General features: G+C 54.4%; 1 protein-coding gene across 2 annotated transcripts; it reads right to left on the minus strand.

Annotated features, from left to right (window-relative positions):
* Positions 1-6,413: 6,413 nt before the first annotated feature.
* Positions 6,414-26,664, minus strand: CD68 (CD68 molecule). 2 transcript variants are annotated; one of them, XM_083185858.1, is made up of 6 exons: positions 26,516-26,664; positions 13,159-13,748; positions 10,547-10,657; positions 9,333-9,387; positions 7,679-7,843; positions 6,414-6,601 (listed from the first exon to the last, which is right to left on the minus strand). In XM_083185858.1, the coding sequence occupies exons 1-6, from the start codon at positions 26,595-26,597 to the stop codon at positions 6,462-6,464; spliced, it is 1,143 nt and encodes a 380-aa protein (XP_083041984.1). In that variant the 5' UTR covers positions 26,598-26,664; the 3' UTR covers positions 6,414-6,461. The 2 variants fall into 2 exon arrangements, with proteins under 2 accessions (XP_083041984.1, XP_083041983.1); XM_083185857.1 differs by having other exon boundaries at positions 7,679-7,846.
* Positions 26,665-27,740: the final 1,076 nt, after the last annotated feature.

Raw genomic sequence — 27,740 nt, forward strand, 5'->3', positions numbered from 1 at the left:
CCCCGTGCACCCTCTCTCTCTTTTCTCCCTCTCTGACAGTCTCTCTCTCTCGCTGTCTCTCTCGCTCTTTCCCTGACTCCCTCTCTCATTCTGTCCCCTGACTCCCTCTCTCATTCTGTTCCCTTTCTCTCCCTGACACTGTCTCTTGCTTCCATCTCTCTCTCTGACATTCTCTCTTACTCCTGCTCACAACCTTCCCTCACAGGTTGGCTACACATAAACACACACATGTAGCCTAACCCTATCCACACCCACATACACACACACACACACACCTGTAGCCTAACCCTATCCACACACACCCGTAGCCTAACCCTATCCATTCACACCTGTAGCCTAACCCTATCCACACACACCCGTAGCCTAACCCTATCCATTCACACCTGTAGCCTAACCCTATACACACACACCCGTAGCCTAACCCTATCCATTCACACCTGTAGCCTAACCCTATCCACACACACCCGTAGCCTAACCCTATCCATTCACACCTGTAGCCTAACCCTATACACACACACCCATAGCCTAACCCTATCCATTCACACCTGTAGCCTAACCCTATCCACACACACCCGTAGCCTAACCCTATCCATACACACCCGTACCCTAACCCTATCCACACACACCCGTAGCCTAACCCTATCCATACACACCCGTAGCCTAACCCTATCCACACACACCCGTAGCCTAACCCTATCCATACACAAACACACACACCTGTAGCCTAACCCTATCCACACACACCCGTTTGCCTAACCCTATCCATACACACACACCCATAGCCTAACCATGTCCACACACACACAGCCTAACTCTGTCCATACACCCTCCCTCCCGCAGCCTAACCCTAATCTTTCATACACCCTGGTCTGCACCATAACGGTGGTGGGAAAATCTCGTAAGGTGGCATGGGAGGGGGGGGGAAGAGATATATGAGGCGGGAGTATATCCTTTCACTTGGATGACCACGCCCCCTCATGAGATCCCGCCCCCATTAGGGCTGCTTTGAGAAATTTCCCGGGCTGGTTTAAAATCCCAATCCGCCCCTGTGCTGGGTTGTTGCCCTCCTACGGCATCTCCTGATGTACTGGCCTGTCTCCTGGTAGCGCCTCCATGCTCTGGACACTACGCTGACAGACACAGCAAACCTTCTTGCCACAGCTCGCATTGATGTGCCATCCTGGATGAGCTGCACTACCTGAGCCACTTGTGTGGGTTGTAGACTCCGTCTCATGCTACCACTAGAGTGACAGCACCGCCAGCTTTCATTAGTGACCAAACCATCAGCCAGAAAGCACCGGAGCTGAGAAGTGGTCTGTGGTCAACACCGGCAGAACATCTCCTTTATTGGAGGGGGGTCCTGCTAATGGCCTATAATATTCCCTTGTTGTTTATTCCATTTGCACAACAGCATGTGATATTGATTGTCAGTCAGTGTTGCTTCCTAAGCGGACAGTGTGATATCACAGAAGTGGGACTGACTTGGAGTTACATTGTGTTGTGTAAGTGTTTGAGCAGTGTATTTCTTTCATGTTAAATATATCTGTTATTTAGGTATGTGAAGTACTTCTGCAAAATTCGTTAAATTACTGTTTCATTTGCATACTACAGAATAACATTGGTTAATTACCTTCATTTTTTACATTAATGAGAACTTACTCCTTTAGTGTCTACTTACATATCACAGAAAAATATTTTGCAAACATTACTGACAGTATAGCTCTGACTATCTATTAGATCAGGCATTCCCAACCGCGGTCCTCAAGGCACACCGACAGTACAGGTTTTAGTGATATCCAGGCTTCAGCACAGATGGTTTAATCAGAATCCCTCAGGTACTAATTAAGTCACCTGTGCTCAAGCCTGGATATCTAGAAAACCTGCACTGTTGGTGTGCCTTGAGGACCGTGGTTGGGAATGCCTGCATTAGAGTGTATCTACGTCATATTGTACACACGAAAAACGTACATTGTTGGTGTTTGTTTATTCCCCTGAGAAATCCTCAGGTTCATTTCACACACTCTCAAATTCTAAGTGTGTATATTGTGTGTGATACTTTCTTAAGCGTCATTCATTTTCTGTGTATCTGTATAATTGTGTGTCTTTGTGTGTCAATTTTATTCTTCATTACTATAGAAATAAAAGTTAAGTTTTAAGTAATTTTTTGATTAAGTTGTCCCCCCCAAAAAAGAGAGTACTTTTTCTTTTCTTCACACCCGTTGTCATTCCCTCTGACCCTGCTGTCACTTTCTCTGTCCAGACCCCAACCTCCTGCGCACCACCACTTCAGCCAACTACAGCCTTCTGCGCACCACCGATGATGACCACAGACTTCTCTGCATCATTGCTGCTGATCGCAGCCTCCTTCACACCGCTGCTGCTGACCATAGCCTCATCATCTACAGTCTCCTCCACCGATCGCAGCCTAAGGTAAGGTAATCTTACACTGCTGCCTTTCTCTCCTCCACTTGTATGTCCCAGTCGTCACTCCCTATGTCATCACTCTCTGTCCCTGCTGTCACTCTCCTTGCCATCCCTCCCTCTATCTTTGCCATCACTCCCTTTCTCTCTGTCACTCTCCCTGTCTCTGTTACTCTCCATGTCTCTCTGTCCTTGCTGTCACTCTGCCTGCCATCCCTCCTTGTCTTTGTCATCTCTCCCTCTGTCTTTGCCATCACTCTCCCTGCCTTTCTATACCTGCCGTCCCTCACTCACCCTATCTCACTGTCCCTGCTGTCCCTTACTCTCCCTGTCCCTGCTGTCCCTCTCTCTCCCTGTCTCTCTATACAAGCTGTCCATCACTCTTCCTGTCTTTATGTCTCTGCTCTCCCTGTTTCTCTGTCCCTCACTCTCCCTGTGTCTCTGTCCCTGCGATCCCTCACTCTCCCTGTCTATCTGTCCCTACTGTCTCTCACTCTCCCTGTCTCTCTGTCCCTCACTCTTCCTGTCTCTCTGTCCCTGCTGTCCTTCACTCTTCTTGTCTCTGTCCCTGCTCTCCCTCACTCTCCCTTACTCTCCCTGTCTCTCTGTCCCTGCCATCCTTCACTCTCCCTGTTCCTACCATTCTCCCTGTAACTGCCATGCCTTACTCTCCTCGTTCATGATGTCCCTCATTATTCCTGTGCTTGCTGTCCCTCACTCTTTCTGTCCCTGCCATCCTTCACTCTCCCCATCCCTGCCATCTCTCACTCTCCCCGTCCCTTCCATCTGTCTGTCACTATCTCTGTTTGTTGGTCACTCTCCTCATCTGTCGGTCACTCTCCCCGTCTCTCTATCCCTGCTGTCACTCTCCTTTTGGTGTCCATGTCCGTCTCTCTATCCACATGTCCCTACTGTCACTCTCTGTCCCTGATTTTTGGCTCACTGGCATGATAAGACTTTTGGCTCATTCAGTTGGAATTATGCATCATTCTGTGTGTATATGGTGTGGGACATTACACTTTTACCTGACCACACCCCCTTTTACATGACCATGCCCCCTTTTCTGGAGAATTAATTAACTTTTTCATACCCACACTCAAAATTTCCACTTTGAGCACTGACGTGATCTAAATATTAACAAATCTCCAGGCCTGAACGAAATTCATCCAAGGGTACTAAAAGAACTGAGCTCCATCATAGCACTGCGGTTATTTCTGATCTTCAAGGAATCAGTAAATTCGGGGCAGGTAAAGAGGGACTGTAGTGCCAATAGTGCAAATGTAGTGCCAATATTGAAAAAGAGTAGTAAAACAAACCCTGCAAATTATAGCACGGATGTTATAATGTTATAATAACATCCATTGTGGGAAAATATTAGAAGGAATAATAAAAGATAGCATCCAAGATTTCTTAGAACACGTCAAAGTGAAAAGTAAGGCTCAACATTGGTTCGTTAAAAATAGGTCATGCCAGACAAACGTAGTTTCTGCGAAGACGTTAGCAGGAAGATGTACTTAGGGAAATCAGTGGACGTAATTCTTCTTGATTTTGCAATGGCATTTGCCACATAAATGGTTGTTAAGAAAACTTGGTAACTTAGGGGTAGGGGAAATACTTTGTACTTGGATAAAAAAATTGGTTATACGATTGTGAACAGAGGGGTAAATGGAAAACACACCAGCTGGGGTAAGGTCCAAAATGGAGTAAGCTGAGGCTTACTCAGCCTGATTTATGGTCACGATATTGATCTTATCGAATGTCTGATACAAAATAATGACAAAATTAAGTGTTTTTTTTTGTTTTTTTGCAAGCCGGCCACTGCATAATTGACAGGAAGTTGCCATTTAGGGGTGGTAAATGGCTGCAATTTGTGAGTGTCGAGGAAAACTCAGATTTTTCAGGGAAGGTGCATGAAAACAGACGTCAGCCTGTTTCTATTGGGGTCAGAGTTACACACAGACTGCACACAGTGGAAAAATCAATTGATGGTAAGTGAGTTGTGAATGGGCGTGATTTCACTCTGCTGCGGCGGCCGCTATCTGATCGAAACGACCCCATTTAGCAGAAATGAGTTTGACAACGACATAATTCTAAGAGCATCCCCCCCACACCGCACGTACTTCCTGTCTATTTATAATACGTGGATTTAGGTTCAATCTGCATTCCTCATGCAGGCGTATAAAGAGGTCTTTCTTCTAATGTGACTTTATGATGTCCTTCATATTTATATACATATTCTGCAGTGTTATATAGGGAATATTCAGTCGTTAGCCCCTGCCCTGGTGAGCTTACACTCCATACCTCCCAACTGTTGCGGTTTGCTTGGGACAGTCCTGGGGGGGGGGGCAGTTGGGAGCAGCGATTGGATGCTGTGCACTAGGGATGGCCATCATTGTCATTGCCATCGATTGTGTCATACTATGCAATGGATGACCATCGATTTTTTTTTTTTACCTATCGATAGTCTATTCCCTGAGACAGGGGCTGGGGGCATAGGCAGCAGAAAATGGGGGAGTGGCCTACGATTGTGGACCCCTATTTTACCTGCAAGCTGTGTAGGGAGGTGTGCACTCTATTTTCCCCACCATAAGTACGCACACACCCTCGCAAGCACAGGGAGAAGATGCAAACTGCTTGGTGGGAATTGTACCTAGGTGGTTGTGCTGGCCACTGTGCTAACCGTGCCGGCCACCCAAGTATATGGTCTTTCTGTCAGTGAGGAGTCACAGCAGGGGCATTGCTGCGAGGGGTATTTCCTGCGGGTATATGACGGCTGCGTGGCCTCTGCACGTGTCCTCGGAGGATGCTGATATATATCTCTCACACAAACACTTCCCTGTGACATCCTGTTGTGCAATACCTCACTCCATAAGGAAGGGAAAGGTCAGGGTGAGGAAAAGCCGCCGAGCTCAGCAGTAACTCAGGTTCTCCCCAGCTGTGAGGCCACGCCCAACTCTGGCTAGCCACGCCCCTGGCACTGCCCAGAACAGTTATTGTATCGCTCTATGGGGGTTATTCTGGTTGATTCGCAGCCTTGTGAGTCCACCAAACCCCGCCCGGAGAATGCCGGTCCGACCGGCCGCATCCCCCTCGCAGCGTGTGTTTCCACGCACAGGCTGCAAATGGATGTTTAACATAAACATACTGCGGGGAAACACCCACATCTTTCTATGGTCACCACTGAGGAGGCACAGACCACGCTGAGGAGGCACAGACCACGCTGAGGAGGCACAGACCACGTCGAGGAGGCACAGACCACGTCGAGGAGGCACAGATCAGGCTGAGGAGGCACAGATCAGGCTGAGGAGGCACAGATCAGGCTGAGGAGGCACAGATCAGGCTGAGGAGGCACAGATCAGGCTGAGGAGGCACAGATCAGGCTGAGGAGGCACAGATCAGGCTGAGGAGGCACAGACCACGCTGAGGAGGCACAGACCAGGCCGAGAAGGCACAGACCACGCCGGGGAGGCACAGATCACGCCGAGGAGGCACAGATCACGCCGAGGAGGCACAGATCACGCCGAGGAGGCACAGATCACGCCGAGGAGGCACAGACCACACTGAGGAGGCACAGACCACACTGAGGAGGCACAGACCACGCTGAGGAGGCACAGATCAGGCTGAGGATGCACAGACCTCGCTGAGGAGGCACAGATCACGCTGAGGAGGCACAGATCACGCTGAGGAGGCACAGATCTCGCTGAGGAGGCACAGATCTCGCTGAGGAGGCACAGACCTTGCTGAGAGGCACAGATCAGGCTGAGGAGGCACGGACCTCGCTGATGAGGCACAGACCACACTGAGGAGGCACAGACCACACTGAGGAGGCACAGATCAGGCTGAGGAGGCACGGACCTCGCTGAGGAGGCACAGACCACACTGAGGAAGCACAGACCACACTGAGGAGGCACAGACCACACTGAGGAGGCACAGACCACACTGAGGAGGCACAGACCTTGCCGAGGAGGCACAGACCACACTGAGGAGGCACATGTGTTTTATTCAGTTTATTCAGCAGATTTATGTCCCATGTGTCATTATCACAGCGTTTGGTAGCCTCTATGACTCCGGTTACGGGCAATAACATAAGCAAGAACCACCACCAAGACCAGCACCAGAAGGATAACTCCGATGACGATGGGCACGGTCATGTTAGGAGGACCATCGCTGCACTTGAGCTCTGTAAAGAGAAGGGCAGGATAATGACAGGATAGGTTTGGGTATAGTTACAGGCTGGTAATACAGAGACCCCATGGTACCACACACGTCCGCCTCTGCCCCATGTAGCTGACAAATCATCCTAGAGATTCTTTGGAACCAAGCCTCCCTCTATGGGTAACCGGGGCAGGCAGAGCAGTGTTCTGTGGCCACTAAGTGTTGTTGGTGAGGGGCAGGATCCCTGTCGGAGTACGGAGATTTCCTGGCCTCTTGGTAGGAGCTCCAGTGGATGGCTTGTACCCGCCCCCATGGGTCCGCTGCCATGCCGATGGTGTCGTAGCTCCACCCTAGTATCTATATAATAATCCTATCCAGAGGCGCCCCTGGCAATATGATTATTGTTTTTACCTACATGGTCGTTGCCAGGGGTTACCCTGCTCATTGCCAGGATTTACATGCCAGGGGGTACATTGTTAGGGGTTTCCCTGCTTGTTGCCAGAGGTTACATGTTCGTACATCGATGGTTTAGACATCAGATGATCATCTATGTTCTTCCACTGACTAACCAATCAGAGTCTGGGGGAAGGGTTTCATGGGTGAAAGGGGTGGAGTTATTCTCTGTGTGCCAACACCTTCTTTCAAAAACCTCAAAAACATTGGGTTGTGATAGGCCATTGATGATGGGAAACCATCTGGGTCTCCCCATCGATGTTCAGCATCAACCATACACCATCGAGGATTAGGAATCATTGGTGGCCATCCCTAAATTTAGATCTTTTCCCCTTGCGCTCCCTTCAGGGGTCAGCGAAAGAGGAAAAGGGGTCAGTGGCCGTCCTTGGTTTTATAACGGAGCCTTTAGGGGTGTGGCGGGGCGAGTTGCAGGCCTTTATACTGTCCTAGCCTATGGGAATTGTCCCTGCACAGCGATGTGTCAGCTATATATTCCTGGTGCCCCCATATAGAGAGCAGAGGACCACTATTTATGCCATCTGTTGTCGGTGTGTTTATGACTCTGTATCCAGTCATTGCTGTGGCTCCCCGGCATAGGTGACATATACTAGCACTATGTACCAAGGGTGGTTACAACGAGAGATCTCACCTTTACCATAGTTTCCTCCGTCAAGGGTAAAGGCCTGAGCCCTGATGTCCAGAGACACAAACTGCACTTTGGGCGTCACCTCTAAGGCCACCTCTTCACAGGAGAAAGAGCGTCCGAGGGGGGTGACCATATCTCTCAGATTCACATTACTAAAGTGCTCAGAACCTGCTGAATGGGACAGAACACAGAGGAAAGTCACATAGTAATAGTACTGAGCAAACACGGGAGCAGGGCAGCCGAGAGGTATGCCGGGCCCCGGGAAAATGTAGGGGACGTGGCCTAATCACGGGAGGCATGACCGTCTCCCGCGATTAGGCCATGCCCCAAAAATATTTAAGGGAGTAATAAACATGTTAAAGTCAAGTGTTATTGTCCCCCTCAGCAGCAGTAGCAGCACACACCTACCTACAGCATGTGCTGTAGGTGTGTGCTGCTGCCTGGAAGGGGGGGGGGGGGAGTAATACACAATAACAGCAGGAGTAATGCACAGAGTAACAGCACTGTGCATATACGGGAGTAACGCACAGAGTAACAGCACTGTGCATATACGGGAGTAACGCACAGAGTAACAGCACTGTGCATATACGGGAGTAACGCACAGAGTAACAGCACGGTGCACACACAGGAGTAACGCACAGAGTAACACCACTGTGCATATACGGGAGTAACGCACAGAGTAACAGCACTGTGCATATACGGGAGTAACGCACAGAGTAACAGCACGGTGCACACACAGGAGTAACGCACAGAGTAACAGCACTGTGCACACACAGGAGTAATGCACAGAGTAACAACACTGTGCATATACGGGAGTAAGACACAAAGTAACAGCACTGTGCACACACGGGAGTAACGCACATAGTTACAGCACTGTGCACACACAGGAGTAACGCACAGAGTAACAGCACTGTGCACACATAGGAGTAATGCACAGAGTAACAGCACTGTGCACACACAGGAGTAATGCACACAGTAAGCACTGTGCACACACAGGAATAATGCACAGAGTAACAGCACTGTGCACACACAGGAGTAATGCACACAGTAACAGCACTGTACACACACAGGAGTAATGCACAGAGTAACAGCACTGTGCACACACAGGAGTAATGCACAGAGTAACAGCACTGTGCACACACAGGAGTAATGCACACAGTAACAGCACTGTGCACAGGCAGAGGGGTTGGCAGGGGATGCAGTCAATTTGCCGGCGGTCGGGATCCCGGCGGTCGGAATCCCGACACTGGAATCTCGACCGCCGAAATCCCGAAACTTTCTCCCTCCGTGGGTGTCCACGACACCCATAGAGGGAGAATAAAATAGCGTGCCGAGCGTAGCGAGGCACCGGGCCTGCTGCGTGGCGAGCGCAGCAAGCCCGCAAGGGGGGGCGCTCCACGTCCCCCCCATGTCGGGATTTCGGCGGTCGGGATTCCAGTGTCGGGATTCCGACCGCCGGCATTACATATCGGATCCATTGGCAGATTGCTACAGACAGGTCAGTATAACAGGATACATTACTGATCATACAGAATAGGATGAGACCCAGCAGTAATACAGGTGGTATAGGGTGGTTACTGAGGGGATAATTAGTAATGCCAGTGTACACAGGCTGCTGTCATTGTATGATAGGTGGTTAGCACATCTGGTGTATTACCCATGTCCACTGTTATATTCACGGCCCCCAGGTAGAAGTTCTTGTCCGTCTCATTCTGCCAATTGAGGAAAAGTATAGTCAGTATTTCAGAAAACATGCGCTGCCTTCCTAAAAGCAATCACCCAACCGGTCAGACGCAGAGACAGATTAAGTCTTCGGGGGGCCCTGGGCACTTTAGAAAGGGGGGCCCCCTCCTACTTGTCATTACTGGCCGAAAACTGCACGGGAGAATATTACACTGTTAAAACACAGAGTAAAAGCAATATAAACTTGGTCAATGGTCAACTGCAGGGGGGGATATAAACACACACATATATATATATGCCTGTGTTTGTCCCTCTGTAGGTAAAAACCCTCCCATGACAAGGCCGCTGCTGCCCTCCATGGGCCTGAGAAGCATGTAATGAACTCCACCAATCAGAGCTCAGAACAAGCCTCTCAGCCTCTGACCTCTTGTGCAAAGTCTCATGGGACTTCGTCAACTCCCAGTAATGCACTGCACACTTGTACAGTCAGTGTACCTTGGTTCCCGATGCTCAGCACCATTAATCATTGTCACATTGGCAGATAGGTGAAGCTGCAGCACTAGCCCACTCCCATGCACAGTGGGGTAAATACATGCCAACCACAGGGGGCCCCTAGATAGAGGGGGGCCCAGGGGTACTGACCCCCTGTGCCCCCTTTATAATCCGGCCCTGGTCAGACGGCTAGACACTCGCATTCCCCCAATTCATCACGCCCACTGATGATGGCTTCTTAACCACCATTATATCTCCCCCCCCCCCCCCCCCCCCGTGACTGAGCTTCCAACCCCTTCCCGACCATGGCCCTCACGGCACACTAACAGGCAAGGTTTTCATGATAGCCTGTATTAAGCAGAGATAACTTTATTAGCACCTATGGTTTCCATATGTGCATGGATATTCCTAAAGACTGTTATACCCCTATTACACCGCCCTTCAGATCCGAGTTATTGCCGGCTTGTCCCCATTCAGGTTTCGGTGTACATGGGCCCCCTTTAAAATTCCTGGGGAGCTACCGGGCTGTAACACAGGAGCTACCGGGCTGTATGGGTGACCCAGATTGTCAGTATCCTGGGCACAGCCTGCGGCATTCAGTGACCAAGGCTGGACCCGGGAAAGGGTATAACAGGGGAATCAGTGTGCCCCGAGGGGCGAGGTAGGGATACAACACCCAAACTCCTGCGGCAGTACCTGTCTGAAGGTGAGGCTGAGTTGTCCCCTAGGATAGGTGAGCGTCAGCTGGGCTTGCTGGCTGGTGCAGTTCCCAGAGGCCTTTGTGCTGGGTGGCGCCGGGATCACAATCTGAGGCACAGAATGAACACAGCGAGAAGTGAGTGGCAGCATGGTAGCGTACAAGCATCAGTGGGCAGAGTGGCACAGTGGTAAGTGGGGTCATGAACAGAGACAGATTAAGCCTTGGGGTTGTCCGGGGCACTTAAGACAGGGGGCCCCAATAGAAGCCTATGGGCGCTGGCTAGGGTTGCCACTTCATTGAATCCTGGAGATTTCCAACCCCTTATCCTAATGCACGCACTCCCGAAAAAGTGGGAGTGGCCCATTCAAAAAGTGGGTGTGGTGGCTAATATATGTGTGTGTGTGTGTATATATATATATATATATATATATATATATCCGCACTCACGGCCAGCCTTTGTTAGCAAAAGGGGTGCTCCACTAAGTAAACATCCGCAGATGTTCCAATAATAGCATTGGATGTAGAGCTGTGTAAATGCCCCCATACATTAGGCTGACTTGTCCTTAAGACAAGTCGGACCCAATTCTCCTGTGAGCCGCCTGGGAGCTCCCCGGGAGAGAGCTCTCAGCCAATCAGAGAACGGCTGGTCATTTGACAGGTATTTTAAAAATCTAATAGCCGCCACTGCGCGTCCTGTCCCCGCTGCTGCTATTTGTTATCACATGCCCGGCCAGGTCAGCCAGCAGCACTCGCCGCACCCGGCACCACGTCCCCTCCCGACTCCCGCAGCGCTGCTGATATATATGAACATCACCGCCCGGCCAGGTCAGCACTCCCCGGCGCTCAGGGACCCGCTGCCCGCCCCACTGCCCCCCCGGTGTCTGTATGCATATGCCTGTCAGGTGGGCAGGCATATGCATACAGGGAGGTCGGACATGATCGTATGTACTGACCGTCCGACCTCCCTGATCCGGTCCGATGCGCACGGGACCGCGCATCGGATCGGATCAGATATCACACACATGGGTGCTGTCTGGGAAGAGTAACAATAGGCGGTGTGTTGTTCATTGGTGCTCTCTGGGCAGAGTGACATTAGCAGGTGTGTTGCCCATGGGTGCAGTCTGGGCAGAGTGACTATAGGAGGTGCGTTGTCCGTGGGTGCTGTCTGGTTAAAGTGACAATAGGAGGTGTGTTGTCCATGGGTGCTCTCTGGGTAGAGTGATAATAGGAAGTGTATTGTCCATGGGTGCAGTCTGGGCAGAGTGACTGTAGGTGTATTGTCCATGGGTGCTCTCTGGGAAGAGTGACTGTTTGAGGTGTGTTGTCCATTGGTGCTCTCTAAGTAGAGTGACAGTAGGAGGTGTGTTGTCCATGGGTGCTCTCTGAGTAGAGTAAAAGTAGGTGGTGTGTTGTCCATGGGTGCAGTCTGGGCAGAGTGACTATAGGAGGTGCGTTGTCCGTGGGTGCTGTCTGGTTAAAGTGACAATAGGAGGTGTGTTGTCCATGGGTGCTCTCTGGGTAGAGTGATAATAGGAAGTGTATTGTCCATGGGTGCAGTCTGGGAAGAGTGACTGTAGGTGTATTGTCCATGGGTGCTGTCTGGGAAGAGTGACTGTTTGAGGTGTGTTGTCCATGGGTGCTGTCTGGGTAGAGTGACTGCATGAGGTGTGTTGTCCATGGATGCTGTCTGGGTAGAGTGACTGCATGAGGTGTGTTGTCCATGGGTGCTCTCTGGGAAGAGTGACTGTATGAGGTGTGTTGTCCATGGGTGCTCTCTGGGAAGAGTGACTGTATGAGGTGTGTTGTCCATGGGTGCTCTCTGGGTAGAGTGACTGTATGAGGTGTGTTGTATATGGGTGCTCTCTGGGTACAGTGACTGTATTAGGTGTGTTGTCCATGGGTGCTCTCTGGGAAGAGTGACTGTATGAGGTGTGTTGTCCATGGGTGCTGTCTGGGTAGAGTGACTATATGAGGTGTGTTGTCCATGGGTGCTCTCTGGGTAGAGTGACTGTATGAGGTGTGTTGTATATGGGTGCTCTCTGGGTAGAGTGACTGTATGAGGTGTGTTGTCCATGGGTGCTCTCTGGGAAGAGTGACTGTATGAGGTGTGTTGTCCATGGGTGCTCTCTGGGAAGAGTGACTGTATGAGGTGTGTTGTCCATGGGTGCTGTCTGGGTAGAGTGACTATATGAGGTGTGTTGTCCATGGGTGCTGTCTGGGTTGTCGGTCTGTATGAGGTGTGTTGTCCATGGGTGCTCTCTGGGTAGAGTGACTGTATGAGGTGTGTTGTATGAGGTGTGTTGTCCATGGGTGCTCTCTGGGAAGAGTGACTGTATGAGGTGTGTTGTATGAGGTGTGTTGTCCATGGGTGCTGTCTGGGTAGAGTGACTATATGAGGTGTGTTGTCCATGGGTGCTGTCTGGGTTGTTGGACTGTATGGGGTGCGTTGTCCTTGGGTGGTCTCAGGGTGTAGTGACAGAGTGAGGTGTGATATTTGTGGAGGATCTCAGGGTAGATTACATACCCTGGGTGCCTTATCTTATATTCCTGTACCCCTGACTGGCCCCAGCAATGTGACTGGTTGGGGACATCTCTCGGGGTAACTCACCTCATCCATCTTTTTTGTTCCATTGATCTTTATCTTGAAGGCCGCCCTTATCCTCAGGCAGATGCCCGATGTGCCATTAACAATATACTCATTGGATGTGGGTGCTGGGGTGGGGTGTTGTGTTGTGTGAGGATTTGTGGTATGGTGCTGAGTCGTGTGGTTTGTATGTTGAGTTGTATGTGGTGTGGTTGTTTGGTTAGTATGTTGGGTGGTGTGTGGAGTAGTTGTGTGGTTAGTATGTTGGGTTGTGTGCATTGTAGTTGTGTGGTTAGTATGTTGGGTTGTGTGTTGAGTAGTGTGGTTAGTATGTTGGGTTGTGTGTGGAGTAGTGTGGTTAGTATGTTGGGTTGTGTGCGGTGTCGTTGTGTGGTTAGTATGTTGGGTTGTGTGAGTAGTTGTGTGGTTCGTATGTTGGGTTGTATGTGGGGTAGTTGTGTGATTAGTATGTTGGGTTGTTTGTGGTGTAGTCGTGTGGGTTGTATGCACAGTGGTGTGATGTGTCGTAGTCTTTTTAGGACATTGAATACATGGTGGAGTTGTGATGCTTTGTGTAGACACAGGGTCTGGGATCACATAGTAACCAATGCACACTGTAATACAAACATAAGAGGAAAGTTACTTGGCGGAAGAGATCACGGGACTAATTTCTGTACACCAGGGTCAGGCTGCTGCCTATCGCCAGATGCAATAACCCGACCACAGGCAGTGCCTAAGCACCAATAAAGGGCATAGTAATCAGTGGGGAGGCGGGGATTAACAAACTACCAAATGGGGAAGGCGGGTATTGGGGCACTAGCAGTGGACAGGCGGGTATTGGAGCCCTGACAGTGGGGAGGTGGGATTGGAGCACTAGCAGTGGGGAGGCAGGAATTTGAGCACTAGCAGTGGGGAGATGGGATTGGAGCACTAGCAATGGGGAGGTGGGGTTTGGAGCCCTAGCAGTGGGGAGGTGGGGATTGGAGCACTAGCAGTGGGGAGGCAGGGATTGGAGCACTAGCAGTGGGGAGGTGGGATTGGAGCACTAGCAGTGGGGAGATGGGATTGGAGCACTAGCAGTGGGGAGATGGGATTGGAGCACTAGCAGTGGGGAGGTGGGATTGGAGAACTAGCAGTGGGGAGGCGGGGATTGGAGCACTAGCAGTGGGGAGGTGGGATTGGAGCACTAGCAGTCGGGAGGTGGGGATTGGAGCACTAGCAGTGGGGAGGTGAGATTGGAGCACTAGCAGTGGAGAGGTGGGATTGGAGCACTAGCAGTAGGGAGGTGGGATTGGAGCACTAGCAGTGGGGAGGCAGGGATTGGAGCACTAGCAGTGGGGAGGCAGGGATTGGAGCACTAGCAGTGGGGAGGCAGGAATTTGAGCACTAGCAGTGGGGAGATGGGATTGGAGCACTAGCAATGGGGAGGTGGGGTTTGGAGCCCTAGCAGTGGGGAGGTGGGGATTGGAGCACTAGCAGTGGGGAGGCAGGGATTGGAGCACTAGCAGTGGGGAGGTGGGATTGGAGCACTAGCAGTGGGGAGATGGGATTGGAGCACTAGCAGTGGGGAGATGGGATTGGAGCACTAGCAGTGGGGAGGTGGGATTGGAGAACTAGCAGTGGGGAGGCGGGGATTGGAGCACTAGCAGTGGGGAGGTGGGATTGGAGCACTAGCAGTCGGGAGGTGGGGATTGGAGCACTAGCAGTGGGGAGGTGAGATTGGAGCACTAGCAGTGGAGAGGTGGGATTGGAGCACTAGCAGTAGGGAGGTGGGATTGGAGCACTAGCAGTGGGGAGGCAGGGATTGGAGCACTAGCAGTGGGGAGGCAGGGATTGGAGCACTAGCAGTGGGGAGGCAGGAATTTGAGCACTAGCAGTGGGGAGATGGGATTGGAGCACTAGCAATGGGGAGGTGGGGTTTGGAGCCCTAGCAGTGGGGAGGTGGGGATTGGAGCACTAGCAGTGGGGAGGCAGGGATTGGAGCACTAGCAGTGGGGAGGTGGGATTGGAGCACTAGCAGTGGGGAGGTGGGATTGGAGAACTAGCAGTGGGGAGGCGGGGATTGGAGCACTAGCAGTGGGGAGGTGGGATTGGAGCACTAGCAGTCGGGAGGTGGGGATTGGAGCACTAGCAGTGGGGAGGTGAGATTGGAGCACTAGCAGTGGAGAGGTGGGATTGGAGCACTAGCAGTAGGGAGGTGGGATTGGAGCACTAGCAGTGGGGAGGCAGGGATTGGAGCACTAGCAGTGGGGATGCAGGGATTGGAGCACTAGCAGTGGGGAGATGGGATTGGAGCACTAGCAATGGGGAGGCGGGGATTGGAGCACTAGCAGTGGGGAGGTGGGATTGGAGCACTAGCAGTGGAGAGGTGGGATTGGAGCACTAGCAGTAGGGAGGTGGGATTGGAGCACTAGCAGTGGGGAGGCAGGGATTGGAGCACTAACAGTGGGGAGGCAGGGATTGGAGCACTAGCAGTGGGGAGATGGGATTGGAGCACTAGCAATGGGGAGGTGGGGTTTGGAGCACTAGCAGTGGGGAGGTGGGGATTGGAGCCCTAGCAGTGGGGAGGTGGGAATGGAGCCCTGACAGTGGGGAGGTGGGATTGGAGCATTAGCAGTGGGGAGGCGGGGATTGGAGCACTAGCAGTGGGAGGTGGGATTGGCACACTAGCAGTGGGGAGGTGGGATTGGAGCACTAGCAGTGGGAGGTGGGATTGGCACATTAGCAGTGGGGAGGTGGGATTGGAGCCCTAGCAGTGGGGAGGTGGGGATTGGCACATTAGCAGTGGGGAGGTAAATTGGAGCCCTAGCAGTGGGCAGGCAAGATTGGAGCCCTAGTAGTGGTAGGTGGGATTGGAGCACTAGCAGTGGGGAGGCTGGGATTGGAGAACTAGCAGTGGGGAGGTGGGATTGGAGCACTAGCAGTGGGGAGGTGGGGATTGGCACATTAGCAGTGGGCAGGCGGGGATTGGAGTACTAGCAGTGGGGAGATGGGATTGGAGCACTAGCAGTGGGGAGGTGGGATTGGAGCACTAGCAATGGGGAGGCGGGGTTTGGAGCACTAGCAGGGGGGAGGTGGGATTGGAGCACTAGCAGTGCGGAGGTGGGATTGGAGCCCTAGCAGTGGGGAGGTGAGAATGGAGCATTAGCAGTGTGGAGGCGGGGATTGGAGCACTAGCAGTGCGAGGTGGGATTGGCACACTAGCAGTGGGGAGGTGGGATTGGAGCAGTAGCAGTGGGAGGTGGGATTGGCACATTAGCAGAGGGAATGTGGGAATGGAGCATTAGCAGTGTGGAGGCGGGGATTGGAGCACTAGCAGTGGGAGGTGGGATTGGCACAGTAGCAGTGGGGAGGTGGGATTGGAGCACTAGCAGTGGGAGGTGGGATTGGCACATTAGCAGAGGGAAGGTGGGATTGGAGCCCTAGCAGTGGGGAGGAGGGGATTGGCACATTAGCAGTGGGGAGGTAAATTGGAGCCCTAGCAGTGGGCAGGCAAGATTGGAGCCCTAGTAGTGGTAGGTGGGATTGGAGAACTAGCAGTGGGGAGGTGGGATTGGAGCACTAGCAGTGCGGAGGTGGGATTGGAGCACTAGCAGTGGGCAGGCGGGGATTGGAGCACTAGCAGTGGGGAGGTGTGATTGGAGCACTAGCAGGGTGGAGGCGGGTATTGGAGCACTAGCAGTGGGGAGGCGGGGATTGGAGCACTAGCAGTGGGAAGGCAGGAATTGGAGCACTAGCAGTGGGGAGATGGGATTGGAGCACTAGCAGTGGGGAGGCAGGGATTGGAGCACTAACAGTGGGGAGGCAGGGATTGGAGCACTAGCAGTGGGGAGGTGAGATTGGCACACTAGCAGTGTGGGGGGGGGGTGGGATTGGAGCACTAGCAGTGGGCAGGCGGGGATTGGAGCACTAGCAGTGGGGAGTTGCGGATTGGAGCACTAGCAGTGGGGAGGCGGGTTTTGGAGCACTAGCAGTGGGGAGGCGGGTTTTGGAGCACTAGCAGTGGGGAGGCGGGTTTTGGAGCACTAGCAGTGGGGAGGTGGGGATTGGAGCCCTGGTAGTGGGGAGGTGGGGATTGGAGCCCTTGCAGTGACGAGGCGGGGATTGGAGCACTAGTAGTGAGGATGTGGTATTGGAGCACTAGCGGTGGGGAGGTGGGATTGGAGAACTAGCATTGGGGAGGTGGGATTGGAGCACTAGCAGTGCGGAGGTGGGATTGGAGCACTAGCAGTGGGCAGGCGGGGATTGGAGCACTAGCAGTGGGGAGGTGGGATTGGAGCACTAGCAGTGGGGAGGTGGGATTGGAGCGCTAGCAGTGGGGAGGCGAGGATTGGCACACCAGCAGTGGGGAGGCGGGGATTGTCACACTAGCAGTGGGACAGGCGGGTATTAGAGCCCTGACAGTGGGGAGGTGGGATTGGAGCACTAGCAGTGGGGAGGCAGGAATTTGAGCACTAGCAGTGGGGAGATGGGATTGGAGCACTAGCAATGGGGAGGTGGGGTTTGGAGCCCTAGCAGAGGGGAGGTGGGGATTGGAGCACTAGCAGTGGGGAGGCAGGGATTGGAGCACTAGCAGTGGGGAGGTGGGATTGGAGCACTAGCAGTGGGGAGATGGGATTGGAGCACTAGCAGTGGGGAGATGGGATTGGAGCACTAGCAGTGGGGAGGTGGGATTGGAGAACTAGCAGTGGGGAGGCGGGGATTGGAGCACTAGCAGTGGGGAGGTGGGATTGGAGCACTAGCAGTCGGGAGGTGGGGATTGGAGCACTAGCAGTGGGGAGGTGAGATTGGAGCACTAGCAGTGGAGAGGTGGGATTGGAGCACTAGCAGTAGGGAGGTGGGATTGGAGCACTAGCAGTGGGGAGGCAGGGATTGGAGCACTAGCAGTGGGGAGGCAGGGATTGGAGCACTAGCAGTGGGGAGGCAGGAATTTGAGCACTAGCAGTGGGGAGATGGGATTGGAGCACTAGCAATGGGGAGGTGGGGTTTGGAGCCCTAGCAGTGGGGAGGTGGGGATTGGAGCACTAGCAGTGGGGAGGCAGGGATTGGAGCACTAGCAGTGGGGAGGTGGGATTGGAGCACTAGCAGTGGGGAGGTGGGATTGGAGAACTAGCAGTGGGGAGGTGGGATTGGAGCACTAGCAGTGCGGAGGTGGGATTGGAGCACTAGCAGTGGGCAGGCGGGGATTGGAGCACTAGCAGTGGGGAGGTGTGATTGGAGCACTAGCAGGGTGGAGGCGGGTATTGGAGCACTAGCAGTGGGGAGGCGGGGATTGGAGCACTAGCAGTGGGAAGGCGGGGATTGGAGCACTAGCAGTGGGGAGATGGGATTGGAGCACTAGCAGTGGGGAGGCAGGGATTGGAGCACTAACAGTGGGGAGGCAGGGATTGGAGCACTAGCAGTGGGGAGGTGAGATTGGCACACTAGCAGTGTGGGGGGGGGGGTGGGATTGGAGCACTAGCAGTGGGCAGGCGGGGATTGGAGCACTAGCAGTGGGGAGTTGCGGATTGGAGCACTAGCAGTGGGGAGGCGGGTTTTGGAGCACTAGCAGTGGGGAGGCGGGTTTTGGAGCACTAGCAGTGGGGAGGCGGGTTTTGGAGCACTAGCAGTGGGGAGGTGGGGATTGGAGCCCTGGTAGTGGGGAGGTGGGGATTGGAGCCCTTGCAGTGACGAGGCGGGGATTGGAGCACTAGTAGTGAGGATGTGGTATTGGAGCACTAGCGGTGGGGAGGTGGGATTGGAGAACTAGCATTGGGGAGGTGGGATTGGAGCACTAGCAGTGCGGAGGTGGGATTGGAGCACTAGCAGTGGGCAGGCGGGGATTGGAGCACTAGCAGTGGGGAGGTGGGATTGGAGCACTAGCAGTGGGGAGGTGGGATTGGAGCGCTAGCAGTGGGGAGGCGAGGATTGGCACACCAGCAGTGGGGAGGCGGGGATTGTCACACTAGCAGTGGGACAGGCGGGTATTAGAGCCCTGACAGTGGGGAGGTGGGATTGGAGCACTAGCAGTGGGGAGGCAGGAATTTGAGCACTAGCAGTGGGGAGATGGGATTGGAGCACTAGCAATGGGGAGGTGGGGTTTGGAGCCCTAGCAGAGGGGAGGTGGGGATTGGAGCACTAGCAGTGGGGAGGCAGGGATTGGAGCACTAGCAGTGGGGAGGTGGGATTGGAGCACTAGCAGTGGGGAGATGGGATTGGAGCACTAGCAGTGGGGAGATGGGATTGGAGCACTAGCAGTGGGGAGATGGGATTGGAGCACTAGCAGTGGGGAGGTGGGATTGGAGAACTAGCAGTGGGGAGGCGGGGATTGGAGCACTAGCAGTGGGGAGGTGGGATTGGAGCACTAGCAGTCGGGAGGTGGGGATTGGAGCACTAGCAGTGGGGAGGTGAGATTGGAGCACTAGCAGTGGAGAGGTGGGATTGGAGCACTAGCAGTAGGGAGGTGGGATTGGAGCACTAGCAGTGGGGAGGCAGGGATTGGAGCACTAGCAGTGGGGAGGCAGGGATTGGAGCACTAGCAGTGGGGAGGCAGGAATTTGAGCACTAGCAGTGGGGAGATGGGATTGGAGCACTAGCAATGGGGAGGTGGGGTTTGGAGCCCTAGCAGTGGGGAGGTGGGGATTGGAGCACTAGCAGTGGGGAGGCAGGGATTGGAGCACTAGCAGTGGGGAGGTGGGATTGGAGCACTAGCAGTGGGGAGGTGGGATTGGAGAACTAGCAGTGGGGAGGCGGGGATTGGAGCACTAGCAGTGGGGAGGTGGGATTGGAGCACTAGCAGTCGGGAGGTGGGGATTGGAGCACTAGCAGTGGGGAGGTGAGATTGGAGCACTAGCAGTGGAGAGGTGGGATTGGAGCACTAGCAGTAGGGAGGTGGGATTGGAGCACTAGCAGTGGGGAGGCAGGGATTGGAGCACTAGCAGTGGGGAGGCAGGGATTGGAGCACTAGCAGTGGGGAGATGGGATTGGAGCACTAGCAATGGGGAGGCGGGGATTGGAGCACTAGCAGTGGGGAGGTGGGATTGGAGCACTAGCAGTGGAGAGGTGGGATTGGAGCACTAGCAGGGAGGTGGGATTGGAGCACTAGCAGTGGGGAGGCAGGGATTGGAGCACTAGCAGTGGGGAGGCAGGGATTGGAGCACTAGCAGTGGGGAGATGGGATTGGAGCACTAGCAATGGGAAGGTGGGGTTTGGAGCACTAGCAGTGGGGAGGTGGGGATTGGAGCCCTAGCAGTGGGGAGGTGGGAATGGAGCCCTGACAGTGGGGAGGTGGGATTGGAGCATTAGCAGTGGGGAGGCGGGGATTGGAGCACTAGCAGTGGGAGGTGGGATTGGCACACTAGCAGTGGGAAGGTGGGATTGGAGCACTAGCAGTGGGAGGTGGGATTGGCACATTAGCAGTGGGGAGGTGGGATTGGAGCCCTAGCAGTGGGGAGGTGGGGATTGGCACATTAGCAGTGGGGAGGTGGGGATTGGCACATTAGCAGTGGGGAGGTAAATTGGAGCCCTAGCAGTGGGCAGGCAAGATTGGAGCCCTAGTAGTGGTAGGTGGGATTGGAGCACTAGCAGTGGGGAGGCTGGGATTGGAGAACTAGCAGTGGGGAGGTGGGATTGGAGCACTAGCAGTGGGGAGGTGGGGATTGGCACATTAGCAGTGGGCAGGCGGGGATTGGAGTACTAGCAGTGGGGAGATGGGATTGGAGCACTAGCAGTGGGGAGGTGGGATTGGAGCACTAGCAATGGGGAGGCGGGGTTTGGAGCACTAGCAGGGGGGAGGTGGGATTGGAGCCCTAGCAGTGGGGAGGTGAGAATGGAGCATTAGCAGTGTGGAGGCGGGGATTGGAGCACTAGCAGTGCGAGGTGGGATTGGCACACTAGCAGTGGGGAGGTGGGATTGGAGCAGTAGCAGTGGGAGGTGGGATTGGCACATTAGCAGAGGGAATGTGGGAATGGAGCATTAGCAGTGTGGAGGCGGGGATTGGAGCACTAGCAGTGGGAGGTGGGATTGGCACAGTAGCAGTGGGGAGGTGGGATTGGAGCACTAGCAGTGGGAGGTGGGATTGGCACATTAGCAGAGGGAAGGTGGGATTGGAGCCCTAGCAGTGGGGAGGAGGGGATTGGCACATTAGCAGTGGGGAGGTAAATTGGAGCCCTAGCAGTGGGCAGGCAAGATTGGAGCCCTAGTAGTGGTAGGTGGGATTGGAGAACTAGCAGTGGGGAGGTGGGATTGGAGCACTAGCAGTGCGGAGGTGGGATTGGAGCACTAGCAGTGGGCAGGCGGGGATTGGAGCACTAGCAGTGGGGAGGTGTGATTGGAGCACTAGCAGGGTGGAGGCGGGTATTGGAGCACTAGCAGTGGGGAGGCGGGGATCGGAGCACTAGCAGTGGGGAGGCGGGGATTGGAGCACTAGCAGTGGGGAGATGGGATTGGAGCACTAGCAGTGGGGAGGCAGGGATTGGAGCACTAACAGTGGGGAGGCAGGGATTGGAGCACTAGCAGTGGGGAGGTGAGATTGGCACACTAGCAGTGTGGGGGGGGGGGGTGGGATTGGAGCACTAGCAGTGGGCAGGCGGGGATTGGAGCACTAGTAGTGGGGAGGTGCGGATTGGAGCACTAGCAGTGGGGAGGCGGGTTTTGGAGCACTAGCAGTGGGGAGGCGGGTTTTGGAGCACTAGCAGTGGGGAGGTGGGGATTGGAGCCCTGGTAGTGGGGAGGTGGGGATTGGAGCCCTGGTAGTGGGGAGGTGGGGATTGGAGCCCTTGCAGTGACGAGGCGGGGATTGGAGCACTAGTAGTGAGGATGTGGTATTGGAGCACTAGCGGTGGGGAGGTGGGATTGGAGAACTAGCATTGGGGAGGTGGGATTGGAGCACTAGCAGTGCGGAGGTGGGATTGGAGCACTAGCAGTGGGCAGGCGGGGATTGGAGCACTAGCAGTGGGGAGGTGGGATTGGAGCACTAGCAGTGGGGAGGTGGGATTGGAGCACTAGCAGTGGGGAGGCGAGGATTGGCACACCAGCAGTGGGGAGGCAGGGATTGTCACACTAGCATTGGGGAGGCGGGGATTGGAGAACTAGCAGTGGGAAGGCGGGATTGGAGGCCTAGTAGTGGGTAGGTGGGATTGGAAAACTAGCAGTGGGGAGGCGGGGATTGGAGCACTAGCAGAGGGGAGGCGGGGATTGGAGCACTAGCAGTGGGGAGGCAGGGATTGGAGCACTAGCATTGGGGAGGTGGGATTGGAGCACTAGCAGTGAGGAGGTGGGATTGGAGCACTAGCAGTGGGGAAGCAGGGATTGGAGAACTAGCAGTGGGGAGGCGGGGATTGGAGCACTAGCAGTGGGGAGGCGGGGATTGGAGCACTAGCAGTGGGGAGGTGGGGATTGGAGAACTAGCAGTGGGAAGGCGGGATTGGAGCACTAGCAGTGGGGAGGTGGGATTGAAGCACTAGCAGTGGGGAGGTGGGATTGGAGCACTAGCAGTGGGGAGGTGGGATTGGAGCACTAGCAGTGGGGAGGCAGGGATTGGAGCACTAGCAGTGGGGAGGCGGGGATTGGAGCCCTAGTAGTGCGGAGGAAGGGATTGGAGCACAAGCAGTGAGGAGGTGGGATTGGAGCCCTAGCAGTGGGAAGGTGGGATTGGAGCACTAGCAGTGGGGAGGCAAGATTGGAGCACTAGCAGTGGGGAGGCGTGGATGGGCACACTAGCAGTGGGAAAGTGGGATTGGAGCCCTATCAGTGGGGAGGTGGGGATTGGCACATTAGCAGTGGGGAGGTGGGATTGGAGCACTAGCAGTGGGGAGGCGGGGATTGGAGCACTAGCAGTGGGGAGGTGTGATTGGCACACTAGCAGTGGGGAGGTGGGATTGGAGCACTAGCAGTGGGCAGACGGGGATTGTAGCACTAGCAGTGGGGAGGTGGGATTGGAGCACTAGCAGTGGGGAGGCTGGGATTGGAGCCCTAGCAGTGGGGAGGTGGGATTGGAGCACTAGCAGTGGGGAGGAGGGGATTGGCACACCAGCAGTGGGGAGGTGGGGATTGGCACACTAGCAGTGGGGAGATGGGATTGGAGCACTAGCAGTGGGGAGGCGAGGATTGGAGCACTAGCAGTGGGGAGGCATGGATTGGCACACTAGCAGTGGGGAGGCGGGAATTGGCACACTAGCAGTGGGGAGGTTGGATTGGAGCACTAGCAGTGGGGAGGTGGGATTGGAGCACTAGCAGTGGGGAGGTGCGGATTGGCGCACTAGCAGTGGGGAGGTGGGATTGGAGCACTAGCAGTGGAGAGGAGGGGATTGGCACACCAGCAGTGGGGAGGTGGGATTGGAGCACTAGCAGTGGGGCGGTGGGATTGGAGCACTAGCAGTGGGGAGGTGGGATTGGAGCACTAGCAGTGGGGAGGTGGGATTGGAGCCCTAGTAGTGGGGAGGTGGGGATTGGAGCACTAGCAGTGGGGATGTGGGGATTGGCACATTAGCAGTGGGGAGGTGGGATTGGAGCACTAGCAGTGGGGAGGCGAGGATTGGCACACCAGCAGTGGGGAGGCGGAGATTGGAGAACTAGCAGTGGGAAGGCGGGATTGGAGCACAAGCAGTGGGGAGGTGAGATTGAAGCACTAGCAGTGGGTAGGTGGGATTGGAGCACTAGCAGTGGGGAGGTGGGATTGGAGCACTAGCAGTGGGGAGGTGGGATTGGCGCACTAGCACTGGGGAGGTGCGGATTGGCGCACTAGCAGTGGGGAGGTGGGATTGGAGCACTAGCAGTGGGGAGGCAGGGATTGGAGACCTAGCAGTGGGGAGGTGGGGATTGGAGCACTAGCAGTGGAGAGGAGGGGATTGGCACACCAGCAGTGGGGAGGCGGGGATTGGAGAACTAGCAGTGGGAAGGCGGGATTGGAGCACTAGCAGTGGGGAGGTGGGATTGAAGCACTAGCAGTGGGTAGGTGGGATTGAAGCACTAGCAGTGGGGAGGTGGGATTGGCACACCAGCAGTGGGGAGGCGGGGATTGGCACATTAGCAGTGGGGAGGCGGGGATTGGAGAACTAGCAGTGGAAAGGTGGGATTGGCGCACTAGCAGTGGGCAGTGGAGGACTGGCACACTAGAAGTGATAGAGTGAATATGGGCATGTGGGGGTAACAGATATATCTTAATTGACACAGAGAGATGGAGGGGAGATGGGCATGTGGGGTAACCAGATACATCTCAGCCTGGCACAGAGAGATGGAGTGGAGATGGGCATGTGGGGTAACCAGCTACATCTCAGCCTGGCACAGAGAGACGGAGTGGAGATGGGCATGTGGGGTAACCAGATACATCTCAGCCTGGCACAGAGAGACTGAGGGGAGATGGGCATGTGGGGTAACCAGATACATCTCAGCCTGGCACAGAGACAGAGTGGAGATGGGCATGTGGGGTAACCAGAAACATCTCAGCCTGGCACAGAGAGACAGAGGGGAGATGGGCATGTGGGGTAACCAGATAAATTTCAGCCTGGCACAGAGAGACGGAGTGGAGATGGGCATGTGGGGTAACCAGAAACATCTCCGCCTGGCACAGAGAGACAGAGGGGAGATGGGCATGTGGGGTAACCAGATACATCTCAGCCTGGCACAGAGAGACGAAGTGGAGATGGGCATGTGGGGTAACCAGAAACATCTCAGCCTGGCACAGAGAGATGGAGTGGAGAAGGGCATGTGGGGTAACCATAAACATCTCAGCCGGGCACAGAGAGACTGAGGGCTGATGGGCATGTGGGGTAACCAGATACATCTCAGCCTGGCACAGAGAGACGGAGTGGAGATGGGCATGTGGGGTAACCAGATACATCTCAGCCTGGCACAGAGAGACGGAGTGGAGATGGGCATGTGGGGTAACCAGAAACATCTCAGCCTGGCACACAGAGAGACTGAGGGCTGATGGGCATGTGGGGTAACCAGATACATCTCAGCCTGGCACAGAGAGACGAAGTGGAGATGGGCATGTGAGGTAACCAGATACATCTCAGCCTGGCACAGAGAGACGGAGTGGAGATGGGCATGTGAGGTAACCAGATACATCTCAGCCTGGCACAGAGAGACGGAGTGGAGATGGGCATGTGAGGTAACCAGATACATCTCAGCCTGGCACAGAGAGACGGAGGGGAGATGGGCATGTGTGGTAACCGGAAACATCTCAGCCTGGCACAGAGAGACGGAGGGGAGATGGGCATGTGTGGTAACCAGATACATCTCAGCCTGGCACAGAGAGACGGAGGGGAGATGGGCATGTGGGGTAACCAGATACATCTCAGCCTGGCACAGAGAGACGGAGTGGAGATGGGCATGTGGGGTAACCAGATACATCTCGGCCTGGCACAGAGAGACAGAGTGGAGATGGGCATGTGGGGTAACCAGATAAATTTCAGCCTGGCACAGAGAGACGGAGTGGAGATGGGCATGTGGGGTAACCAGAAACATCTCCGCCTGGCACAGAGAGACAGAGGGGAGATGGGCATGTGGGGTAACCAGATACATCTCAGCCTGGCACAGAGAGACGAAGTGGAGATGGGCATGTGGGGTAACCAGAAACATCTCAGCCTGGCACAGAGAGATGGAGTGGAGAAGGGCATGTGGGGTAACCATAAACATCTCAGCCGGGCACAGAGAGACTGAGGGCTGATGGGCATGTGGGGTAACCAGATACATCTCAGCCTGGCACAGAGAGACGGAGTGGAGATGGGCATGTGGGGTAACCAGATACATCTCAGCCTGGCACAGAGAGACGGAGTGGAGATGGGCATGTGGGGTAACCAGAAACATCTCAGCCTGGCACACAGAGAGACTGAGGGCTGATGGGCATGTGGGGTAACCAGATACATCTCAGCCTGGCACAGAGAGACGAAGTGGAGATGGGCATGTGAGGTAACCAGATACATCTCAGCCTGGCACAGAGAGACGGAGTGGAGATGGGCATGTGAGGTAACCAGATACATCTCAGCCTGGCACAGAGAGACGGAGTGGAGATGGGCATGTGAGGTAACCAGATACATCTCAGCCTGGCACAGAGAGACGGAGGGGAGATGGGCATGTGTGGTAACCGGAAACATCTCAGCCTGGCACAGAGAGACGGAGGGGAGATGGGCATGTGTGGTAACCAGATACATCTCAGCCTGGCACAGAGAGACGGAGGGGAGATGGGCATGTGGGGTAACCAGATACATCTCAGCCTGGCACAGAGAGACGGAGTGGAGATGGGCATGTGGGGTAACCAGAAACATCTCAGCCTGGTACAGAGAGACTTAGGGGAGATGTGCATGTGGAGTGTCTTGTATGGCATAAATGGACAGTGCAGTGGGCAGATGATGTGGTGGGGGTCACTGATTTGGCAGGGGGGGGGGGGGATCACCTTACCTGGCATGTAAAGACACAAGAGCACGGCTCCCCACAGATGTGCCATCTCTGGTGTCTGTCCCTGCCCGTCTGCAGCGCCCATCTCCCACTCAGCTCTTGTGATCACTTGCTCACCCTCAGTTCCTTTTTCATGTCAGCAGAAGGAAGCGAGAAGAGGAAGAGATAGTGATTTATCGGGGGGGGGGGGGGGGGGGGGAATACTCGTGCTTCATACATGGTAAATATTTCTCTTTTTAGCTCAGCATGAAATGTCCCCAATCCTGTGCATATCCCAGACCTTCCCGTCCCCCCTTGCCCGCTGTCCCCTGACCTATCCCCAGTCGCCCTGCCATTTCTCGGGCCCCCTCCTGTGACAGTAGCAGGACCGCCCATACGTTACTTGCTATTACCTATATTGTATATCGGAGAACAGAGGGGTTCCTGGGCCGCTGCCAGTGGTATAACTAGATACATTTGGGCCCCATAGCAAAAGTTTTTAAGGGCCCCTATTTATCACCTAATGCCGAAAAATGTGTACAGCACATGATACTTTGACAGGCAAAGTGGCCCCCTTTCAGCTCTGGACCCCATAGCAGCTGCAACCCCTGCACCTATGGTAGTTACGCTCTTTGACGCTGCCACTAAGGGCCTCATTCAGAACTGCTCACTAGGCTGTGTATTCTATAGACTGTAAGCTTGTGAGCAGGGCCCTCCTACCTCTATATCTCTCAGTTATTACCCAGTTCGTTGTTTCATATTGTAAAGCATAGCGGAATCTGCTGCGATATAAGAACCTGTACATGAATAAATAAGTAAAATATTCACTGCATAGCAAACAGGTAAACATGGTATTCTTCCTCCCCTCCTGCACGGGTCTCAGGGTACAGTCACAGACCACAGACATGGTATTCTTCCTCCTTCCCTCCTGCACAGATCTCAGGGTACAGTCACAGACCACAGAGAGGGTATTATTCCTCCTCCCCTCCTGCACGGGTCTCAGGGTACAGTCACAGACCACAGACAGGGTATTATTCCTCCTCCCCTCCTGCACAGGTCTCAGGGTACAGTCACAGACCACAGACAGGGTATTATTCCTCCTCCCCTCCTGCACAGGTCTCAGGGTACAGTCACAGACCACAGACAGGGTATTATTCCTCCTCCCCTCCTGCACAGGTCTCAGGGTACAGTCACAGACCACAGACAGGGTATTATTCCTCCTCCCCTCCTGCACGGGTCTCAGGGTACA

The sequence above is a fragment of the Crinia signifera genome, chromosome 4, assembly GCF_055691185.1.
Source record: "Crinia signifera chromosome 4, ASM5569118v1, whole genome shotgun sequence".
In the NCBI taxonomy this organism is placed as follows: domain Eukaryota; kingdom Metazoa; phylum Chordata; class Amphibia; order Anura; family Myobatrachidae; genus Crinia; species Crinia signifera.